Raw genomic sequence first — 11492 nt, forward strand, 5'->3', positions numbered from 1 at the left:
TATCCTTTCATTTGTGAACTTTGCCATAGAGTGGGTCATTTTAATTTTCAATGTTCTGGTCATGATGATCGTATTTCGAATTTAATGAGTACTTCAAGTCTATATTGTGATAACATGATCACTGATAATCAGCATGATGAACTTACTTTATTCTTGGGGTGTGAAGAGTTATCAAGAAAAATTTCTTTGTTAGATATGAGTGATCTTGATATGCATAGTGTGTTGCATGGATGTTATCTCTATTGTGTTAATAATTGCCATGCCAACACCTACATACAAAGTGTTATAAAGGATGGGACTTTACCAAAATATGACAGGACTAATATGTGTTTTGTTCTTATTAATGAAAGAGAGGTATCCTCCCAAGTTTCTTCTATTGTTTCTAATAATAAACCAGGTTATGTGGAGAAGCTTCCTTTCAAACCTCTCCTTCCCAAAGAGGAAAAGAAGAAGAAAAGGAAGAAGAAGAAGAAGAAGAGGGGGAATAAAAAGAAAGAGGCATACCCCCGCGTATATGAGATAACGATAGGTAACTGTAAGTATGTTGCTCCTAATGATTATTATGATAATGAATCTGAGTACAATGATCTTCCTATGCCCTTTACCTATATTAGTGATCATGATTTGGAAAAGCACACTATTTTTTATACTGGAAATCTCTTTGGTACCGATTATGAAAGTAATGATGTTAGCACTATCCATGTTCCCTCAAATGATGATATTGAACGCTCTAAACTTGTGGATGTTGTGCTTGAAGATCCTATAATTGAGACCTTTACTTTTAGTGAAAATGAAGATATTATATCTTCTGGTTTAGATAATCGTTATAGAGATGGCTATGGCACAGGTTATAATTATCCTTATGAAACTTGTCATAGTTATGATGGGATTGCCAAAAACCATTCCCTTAGTATGCAACTTGTTTACCATGTTCAAATTCTTGATAATGATCCTGCTCCAATTACTATTAATGAGAAGAGTTTTTCTTATGCCAAAAATAATGATACTTTTATGCATATGAACCACGATAAGAATGTTTTAAGTGATGGTTATATTGTGGATTTCATCAATGATGCTACTGAAAGTTATTATGAGAGAGGGAAACATGGTTATATGCATCTCAATAATATTAAGTTTCCCCTCTTTATGTTGAGAATCTTGAAGTTGCGCTTGTGTTGCCTTCCTATGCTTGTCACTTTGTTCTTCATGAATTTATTTGTGTACAAGATTCCTATGCATAGGAAGCGGGTTAGGCTTAAATGTGTTTTGAATTTGCTTCTTGATGCTCTCTTTTCAACTCTCATCTTTATGTGAGCATCATTAAAATTACTGAGCCCATCTTAATGGCTATAAAGAAATCACTTCTTCGGAGATAACCCATGTTTTTATTTTGCTACTGTTTTGTTGTGTCTTGGAAGTTGTTACTACTATAGCAACCTCTCCTTATCTTTATTTTCACGCATTGTTGTGCCAAGTAAAGTCTCTAATAGAAAGGGTGATACTAGATTTGGATTTCTGCGCAGAAACAGATTTGTTAGCTGTCACGAATTCGCGTTTTTCTCTCTGTAGAAGAATCAAAAAAATCAGCGAAAATTCATGCATGATCCTCAGATATGTACGCAACTTTCATTACTTTTGAGTTTTTCCATCTGAGCAAGTTAAGTGCCTCAAATAAATTCGTCTTTATGGACTGTTCTGTTTTGACAGATTCTGCCTTTTATTTCGCATTGCCTCTTTTACTGTGTTTGATTGGATTTCTTTGCTCCATTAAATTTCAGTAGCCTTGAGTAATGTCCAGAAGTGTTGGTAATGATTGTGTTCATGCTGAACATGTGAATTTTTGATTATGCACTAACCCTCTAATGAGATTGCTTTGAGTTTGGTGTGGAGGAAGTTTTCAAGGATCAAGAGAGGAGGATGATATGGTACGATCAAGAAGAGTGAAAATTCTAAGCTTGGGGATGCCCCCGTGGTTCATCCCTGCATATTTCAAGAAGACTCAAGCGTCTAAGCTTGGGGATGCCCAAGGCATCCCCTTCTTCATCAACAAACTTATCAGGTCACCTCTAGTGAAACTATATTTTAATTCCGTCACATCTTATGTGCTTTACTTGGAGCGTCTGTGTGCTTTTATTTTCGTTTTGTTATTTTCATTCTCTGAATAAATTAGATCCTAGCAATCCATGTGTGGGAGAGAGACACGCTCCGCTTTTTCATTTGAACACTTGTGTTCTTCATCTTATTTTAGTATTCATGGCGAAAGCTGAAAGCCGTAGCACTTATACTTGTTGTTATTTGGTTGAAAACAGAAAATGCTTCATGAGGTAATTGGTATATTGTCTTGAATAACTTGATACTTGGCAATTGTTTTGAGCTCTTAAATAGATCATGTTTAAGCTCTTGCATCATGTAGTTTAAATCTATTAGTGGAGAACTACCATAGAGCTTGTTGAAATTTGGTTTGCATGATTGGTCTCTCTAAGGTCTAGATATTTTCTGGTAAAAGTGTTTGAACAACAAGGAAGACAGTGTAGAGTCTTATAATACTTGCAATATGTTCTTGTGTAAGTTTTTGCTGTACCGGTTCATACTTGTGTTTGCTTCAAACAACCTTGCTAGCCAAAGCCTTGTACTGAGAGGGAATGCTTCTCGTGCATCCAAAAACCTTGAGCCAAAACCTATACCATTTGTGTCCACCATAACTACCTATATGTGGTATTTTTCTGCCATTCCAAAGTAAATTGCTTGCGTGCTACCTTTAAAATTTCATTCCTTGTCTTTGCAATACATAGCTCATGGGAAAGTGGCCTAAAAACTATTGTGGTAATGAATATGTTGCTATGTATCTTAGTTCTTATAAGTTGCTTTTTGAGCGGTAACCATATTTCTGGGGACGCCATCAACCTATACCTTTGTTGAATATCATGTGAGTTGCTATGCATGTTCGTCTTGTCTGAAGTAAGGGAGATTTGCCATGAGTTGAATGGTTTGAGTATGCATGTTGTTAGAGAAGAACATTGGGCCGCCAACCAAAGCCATGTATCATGGTGGAAGTTTCAGCTTGGACATTAATCCTCAGAATCTCTTATGAGAATATTATTTGTTGTTGAATGCTTAAAGCATTAAAAAGAGGAGTCCATTATCTGTTTTCTATGTTGTCCCGGTATGGATGTCCTCAAGTTGAGATCTATCAAAATCGAGAAATCAAATGCGATTTATCTCCTTGGACCTTTGTACAGGTGGCATAGAGGTACCCCTTTGTGACACTTGGTTGAAACATATGTAATGCGATGATAATCCATGGAAATCCGAGCTAATTAGGACAAGGTGCGGGCACTATTAGTATTCGATGCATGAGGCTTGCAACTTATAGGAAGTTTTATGCATAACCCATATGAATTATTACTACCGTTGACACAATTGTTTCCATGTTTTCAAAATAAAAAGCTCTAGCACATGAGTAATCCCTGCTTCCCTCTGCGAAGGGCCTTTCTTTTACTTTATGTTGTGTCAGTTTACTACTTCTTTCTATCTTAGAAGCAAACACTTGTGTCAACTGTGTGCACTGATTCTTACATGTTTACTTATTGCACTTATTATATTACTTTGTGTTGACAATTATCCATGAGATATACATGTTACAAGTTGAAAGCAATTGCTGAAAGTTAATCTTCCTTTGTGTTGCTTCGAAACCTATTACTTTGAATCTATTGCTTTATGAGTTAGCTCTTATGCAAGTCTTTTTGATGCTTGTCTTGAAAGTACTATTCATGAAAAGTTTTTGCTATATGATTCAGTTGTTTAGTCATTATCTTTTTGTTAGCAAACCATTGCTTTGAATCACTTCATTCATCTCATATGCTTTACAATAGTATTGATCAAGATTGTGTTGGTAGCATGTCACTTCAGAAATTATTGTTTTTATTGTTTACCTACTCGAGGGCGAGTAGGAACTAAGCTTGGGGATGCTTGATACGTCTCCAACGTATCTATAATTTCTTATGTTCCATGCTAGTTTTATGACAATACCAACATGTTTTGTTCACACTTTATATCATTTTTATGCATTTTCTGGAACTAACCTATTAACAAGATGCCGAAGTGCCAGTTCCTGCTTTCTGTTGTTTTTGGTTTCAGAAATTCTACACAGGAAATATTCTCGGAATTCGACGAAACAAAAGCCAAACCTCTTATTTTGCAGAGACGGACACAGGGAGCCGGAGAGGGGCCAGAGGGGAGGAGGGGGCCCCACCCCACATGGCGGCGCGACCAAGGGGGGGGGGGCGCCCCCCTATGGTGTGGGCCCCTCGGGACCCCTCCGAGGCCGCCCTTCCGCCTATATATTCTCTCCGTCTCGAAAACCCTAAAATATCCAGTCATATTTCACGAAGAGTTCCGTAGCCGCCGCCATCGCGAAGACGAGTTTCGGGGGACAGAAGTCTCTGTTCCGACACGCCGCCGGGACGGGGAATTGCCCCCGGAGTCATCTCCATCGACACCACCGCCATCTTCATCGCCATTGCTGCCTCCCATGATGAGGAGGGAGTAGTTCTCCCCCGAGGCTAAGGGCTCTACCGGTAGCTATATGGTTCATCTCTCTCTCCCATGGTGTGATCTTTATGTGATCATGAGCTTTGTATCACTATTAATCTATGTGCTACTCTAGTGATGTTATTAAAGTAGTCTATTCCTCCTCCATGATGTAAAGTTGACAGTGTGTGCATCATGTAGTACTTGGCGTAGGTTATGATTGTAATCTCTTGTGGATTATGAAGTTAACTATTACTATGATAGTATTGATGTGATCTATTCCCCCTTTCATAGCTATTGTTGACAGTGTGTATGCTATGTTAGTACTCGGTCTAAATTGCAACGGTATTATCTTGGATTATGATTTGATGAGGATATCCCTATGAGTGGTGTTTGTCAAGTACTTGATGAACTTTGAGTGGAGCTTTTGTAGCCACTACATGATGATTAGTGATTCCAATAGGAGAGTAATTCAGAGTAGCACAAGTGAAGAGAAGTTATTTATTTATGTGATCATTGTTGAGAGTGTCCACTAGTGAAAGTATGATCCCTAGGCCTTGTTTCTAAGCATTGAAACACCGTTTCCAACAAGTTCTGCTACATGTTTGTTTGCTGCCATTTTTATTTCAGATTGCAATTACTACTTATAATCATCCATATTACTTGTATTTCACTATCTCTTCGCCGAACTAGTGCACCTATACATCTGACAAGTGTATTGGGTATGTTGGGGACACAAGAGACTTTTTGTATCTTAATTGCAGTGTTGCTTGAGAGGAATATCTTTGTCCTCTACCTCCCTGAGTTCGATAAACCTTGGATGATTCACTTAAGGGAAACTTGCTGCTGTTCTACAAACCTCTGCTCTTGGAGGCCCAACACTGTCTACAGGAATAGAAGCGTGCGTAGACATCAGTGAGTAATTCTCCAATAATCATGAAACATGCAAAATAGGTGAAATAACATAAGTATCATCTCTAAATATGAAATATATCAATGAATAACAGTAAATTATGATATAAAATAGTGATGCAAAATTGACGTATCACACCACCAACTCCCTCCTCGCCGCCGACCGTAGCGCCGCCAACTCCCTCCTCCTTGCCCCCCACCGCCGCGGCGTCAACTCCCTCCTCGCCGCCGACCGCGAGGAGGCCAACTCCCTCCTCCGCGCCGCCAACTCCCTCATCCTCGCTGCCGAACGCCGCTCTGCCAACTTCCTTCTCCTCGCCGCCGACCGCCCCACCGCCAACTCCCTCCTCCTCGACGCCAACCGCCGCTACGCCAACTCCATCCTCCTTGACACCGACCGTCGCACCGCCGCCTCCATTTTTTGCCCCGTCTCCCCATCCGTTGTCGGCCCCCAGCTCCTCCTTACCGACAACCCAACCTCAATCCTCGCCCTCTGCTCGGTATCCATTCCCCGCGATGCCATCCTCTGCAACTCTATGTCCTCCAAAGCACACATCGGCTCCGCCGACACTACCACCCCCCTCACCTCCACCATCCGGATAGCCGCCAACTCATGCACCTCCCGCCCCACCGCCGCCATCCTCGGCCGCCACGCCATCTTCTCTGTAGCGTCGCTTCCCCTCGCTACCACTTGCAACCTTGTCTCCGCCCCTAACATCTGGCGTCTGCAGGCTCCATGCTCTCCAGGAGGGGAATGGCCACGGAGGCCAAGGAGGGCCTGACTCTGGAGGTGCAGAGGGCTTTGGAGCTGATGGATGCAGCAGATGTAGCCCGTCATAAGGAGTATACGAAGGCGCTGAAGGAATTTGAGCTTGACATGGTTAACAAATACTCTGCTGGGAGCTTGTCATCCGCCGAAACTGCACTGACATTAAGCATGGTTGCCCGGCGGGTGAGCACTGCGGTGCTCGCATTCGGGGTGACCACCCTGCTCACTGTCTTGCTGACAGTGAAAAATGGGTGGAAATCCGACTTCCAGGGTGACATCCAGATAATGCTTGAGCAAATCATGGACGAACTCAAGTTAGATCTGCTGGCAGACCTCCGTGAGGCGGTCCGCACTGAGCTAAAGAACATTGACGTGGAGAAGGCTGCCCCGAAGAAGTAATTCAGCGCTCTAAGAAGGCGTGTCTTTTGGAAAGTTGTCGTGAAGAAGCGTGGACCAACTTAAATCCAATGAGTCGTTGGTTTTTGGAGTGTGACTTTGGTGTATGCTGTTTATTTGTATCCCTGGTAACTTGATTAATGCATGGATGTGCTTCTATGGGTGGACAAGAATCAATGTTTGTGTGATCTTATGTCTATTCTTGTGAAATTTTTGAATTATCGTTAGTGGTATGTTTGCTCTGAATTTCTGAGAACTTATGATGCAGCTGTTCTGGTTTACTCTTGTAACCTGCCAGATAGAACCTCGGGTGGAATTTTATTTGAATTGTCATGGGTGCATCGGCCCTGAATCTTGAATGGCCCTGGTGAGGCGGCCTCCTCCACCCTGGAGTCTTGGTCTCCACATTTTGTCATTCTTCTTTCTTAGCAGGTCTCTGTTTTTTCGGTCATATTTCTATTGAATGACCACTTGTATTTCATTATGTCAATTTATATTGAACTTTTTTATTTGGACATGACTAATATTGCAATAATATGATTTTCCTATTGACATACATTCATTATCTTGTGTATTAAGATACATATTTTCATGTAGTTCTACTATATCATTGTTATCACATAAATATCTATTCTGACCTAACAATTGGTTTATCACATAAATGTTTTGTATTGAAAATTTATTTGCAATGTATAAGATTCTTTTCTTGCAAGACATTTCACAACATATTTCATCAATAAATATTGTACTACTGAAAAACAAATAAATTCATAGTCCTTAATGCATTAGGTGTTTATCTGAGCTTGCTCATTGTATCATTACTATTTATTTGTCTAGATAATTTGGCAAATTAAGTTACGGGGTATTAATCTAGAAAATAACTTTCCATAGCCTCATATAGAATGAGATTATTAAGTTTAGGTATATTCATAGAGAATTTTAGAGTTTGTGATGTACCTCAAGTTGTTATTCCTGTCAACGTAGATGAATTCCTAATTTATGTTGGTGTAAAGGTTCATGGACGTAGAACATAGACTTGGAGTAGGACAAGATGGTATCAAATCTTAGTCTACCTCTAGCACATACATGTATATAGCATTCGAATATTTCTCCTCCATCGGACCCGGAGTTAAGCAGATAAATACGACTGCATTTAAAGACTCGTGCTTCCGTTATCTTCTCCATTTTGTAATCATAAACTTCTCCGTGTGTTCTTACTAGTACTAATTGTGCCTTTTAAGCCCCCCATGGCACACCGAAGGTCTTTTCTGTGTGTTGTATGGCCGAACGCTGACGCCTCAAAAAAAGCAACCATCTGCCTAACCTCCGCCAGTGCAGGCCAAGCCGGAAGGGTAACCTTGCTAGCGTAGATCTGAAGAAATACACCAAGATTTGAGAGGGATTTGGGTGGGGGAGAGAGGTGGGGCGTCTGGTAGGGGATAGGAGAAGGAAGAAACATAGAATAAGAAATGAGGCTGGGTCGGGTTGGGTGGCTCGGGTGACATACATAAGTGGGTGTGCGACGTACCTCAATGTGTGGCGCCGCTTCCATAAGCACCACACAAAAGGGTTAGGCATGTGAAATATTTTGGTTGGAGGGTTATTTCGTGCTATAGTTTCGTCAAAAGGTTATTTTTGTCAAAATCGCCAATGCGGCTACTCCTACCTGCTCCGCCCCGTGCTCCTGATAGATCACGCCTGGGGCGGGTCCACGTGAACCATGGCCGCATGGAGAACATGGCCCGTACTCCAGCGAGCCACAGCGGTCTGGCCGTCAGTTGGGGTGTACCATGCACCGCCACCACAAACCGTGTGAGGAAAGCCCGATACCAAGGATCCGATGCTGATACAAAGCAGCCGCTTCTCTCGTGGTTTTGCCAACGTCTCTGTGCGATCCAATCGAAACCGTGTAACGGATTATTTTCTAGTTTTACCTGCTATGATATGGTATCCACCTACGATGCCAATCTCAACTCTTTTCTCATGAACTGTTTGTGCCACATCAAATTTTTGCTAACATGATATGCATGATGCTTTTATTATGGCCAGTCTTAAGCATAGTAGTTTCATTAATACAAAGGGCTATATTAGATAAAGCGATGGTATTTCACTACCTAGTAGACACAAGTCGCAATACATACTACTCCCTCCGTTACATGAAAGTTGACAGAAATTTGTTAAAATCTAGATGTATCTAGACACTATTTAGTATGTAGATATATCCAAATTTTAACAAATCTCAGATGACTTTCATGAGATGGAGGGAGTATTATATGTAAGACACATTCTCCCCAAGAAAATGATAGCACCATGGCAATGATTCAATACCAAGATCCTTTTAAATACGAAATATATACTGGATTTTTTTTTTTTGATTTGAGTATACCTAAGTATAAACTAGAAACTTGTATAAAGATTTTTTTATCATACATAAGTACAAGTTAGATATCTCTACCAAGAGAGGGAGATAAACAAACGGTTATATGCAATATATTCATGTAAGTGACAAAAACTAGTCCAAAAATACATATGATTTTGTTTTTATGTACCGACATTTGAGAAAACATCATTTACATAACTCTCTTACACGCAATGTATGAAAATTGACTTTTAAAACATACGCGGTTTAAAGTAGAGCAACATATTAACTAAGACCATGAATTGAAAATTGAGTTTGATCACGTAAAAATTTGAGTATAAATGATAATACTTATTTATACTAAATTTTACTACAACATACTATTATATATGGATATGGATTGATAAAAAGAGTTATAAACAATTGTAAAGTTAAGTATAAATAATTATATTTATTTTGGCTAGAGACGCTCTCCGGAACCTAATTTTGAGGGCTTTGGAGCTGATGGATGCAGCAGATGCAGCCCGTCATAAGGAGTATATAAAGGCGCTGAAGGAATTTGAGCTTGACATGGTTAAGAAGTACGCTGCTCGAGCCCGTCATCCGCCGAGACTGCACTGACATCAAGTATGGTTGCCCGGCGGGTGAGCACTGCGGTGCTCGCATTCGGGGTGACCACCCTGCTCACTGTCTTGCTGACAGTGAAAAAATGGGTGGAAATCCGACTTCCAAGGTGACATCTAGATCATGCTTGAGCAAATCATGGACGAACTCAAGTCAATGAGATATTAAGTTTAGGTATATTCATAGAGAATTCTAGAGTTTGTAAGGTCCTCTCAAGTTGTTGTTCTTGTCAAAGTAGATGAATTCCTAATTTATGTTGGTGTAGAGGTACACGGACGTAGGACATTGATTTGGAGTAGTAAAATATGGTCTCAAATCTTAGTCTACCTCTAGCACCTACTCCTACATGCATTCAAATATTCCCCTCCATCGGATTGGGAGTTAAGCAGACGATTGCGACTGCATTTAAAGACTCGTGCTTCCGTCGTCTTCTCCACCTTTTAATCACAAAATTCTCCTTCTAATGTGTTCTTACTAGTACAGATCAGTCCTTTTAATACCCGATGGCAAACTGACGATCTTTTCTTGTGTGTTGTGTGGTTGAACACGCTGAAAAGGACAACCGCCTAGCCTCAGCCAGCCTGCAACACGAAAACATATCACACGTTTAGCCAGAAATAGAACTAAAACGTGTGCAAACTAACACAAACATTTTTCTCCAGTGTTCAACTTTATTCTTGCAAACCCATTCTTTCTGTCACACCGTGTGTCATATTTTGACGCATCTTTTTTTCCTCTGTCGCTTCTTTTTCCTGCCGTTTAGCTACCTTCCCGCCAACCCCGCTCGTGTATAACTCTAGTTAGTGCCACCGGTAGATTTGTGTAGATCTAAAATGGCTGAAAAAACCACAGAAACAATGGCCCGCTGCCGCAAATTTGCGCCTAGCCCGGAAGTACGGGCCAAGCACAGAGCGCGGATGGATGAGGTGATGAGGGCTCCGGCTTACTATGGCGTGCCGCTTAGCCGAACCATTTCCGAGTTGTCCGTGGAGGTGCCGGCCTAGCACAGGTACCTTAATTAGTACACACAAAATCCAAACAAAAACTTAGGATCGAGTCACATCAGTTGCGATGGTGTACATCCACACGGAGCTGGTGCTGGAAATCCTTACACGGCTACCATGGACCTCGCTCCGGTGGCTGCGCCTCATCTGCCGGACCTGGCGCGACCTCGTCCACCAGCCACGGAGATGCAGTAGTGCCGCGACGCCGTGCCCCTCGTCGTCACCACCGAGTTCGTGTACGTCCTCGACTCCAGGACCGGCACAACTAGAGAGCTGTGGCCAGGCCGCACAGCCTGCATCTACAAAACCATGGTCGTCGGCGCCTGCAACGGCATGCTCTGCCTGTGCAACGACGCCAGACCCGGCGGCGCCATCACCCTGCTTAACCCGGCCACCACCGACATCCTCGCCCTCCCGCCGATCGCGTGCGCCGGCCTGTTCAGACGCCACAACACACGTCGCCGTGGCCGGAGCTGGCACCAAGCATACAGCTTCGGCTACCACCACGCGACGGGGCAGTACAAGGTCGTGCACGTCCCGTGCTTCTTCAAGACCAAGGAGACGCTCCATGTGTTCACGTTGGGGGAGGCCTCCTGGAGGGATCTACTGGGTCACCGAGGGGTCGAAGGAGAATATCATGTCTTTTGACCACCGGAGCGAGCAGGTGAGATCCACGAAGCCATTGTCCGTGTCTGCCAGACGACCCATCTGCCAGTTGACCCTGGTGCATCGTAGGCTGAGCGCTGCAACTACCGACCAAATCTATGGATGCGCCAGCATCGAGGTAATCTTCAATCTAGCTAGTATCCCTGGCATTGCCGCAACCACAAATTCGATTTTAGCAACGCGCTGTGGCCTTCCGATCAAGTAATGCCGTGATTTATGCACCCCTATCTAC

General features: G+C 42.3%; 1 protein-coding gene across 1 annotated transcript; it reads left to right on the top strand.

Annotated features, from left to right (window-relative positions):
• Window positions 1-10903: 10903 nt before the first annotated feature.
• On the top strand, window positions 10904-11242 carry LOC139835103 (F-box protein At3g07870-like). Its single transcript, XM_071825082.1, has one exon. It carries the CDS (start codon window positions 10904-10906, stop codon window positions 11240-11242), a length of 339 nt encoding a protein of 112 aa, XP_071681183.1.
• Window positions 11243-11492: the final 250 nt, after the last annotated feature.

Source organism: Lolium perenne, chromosome 2 (assembly GCF_019359855.2).
Source record: "Lolium perenne isolate Kyuss_39 chromosome 2, Kyuss_2.0, whole genome shotgun sequence".
Lineage (NCBI taxonomy): Eukaryota > Viridiplantae > Streptophyta > Magnoliopsida > Poales > Poaceae > Lolium > Lolium perenne.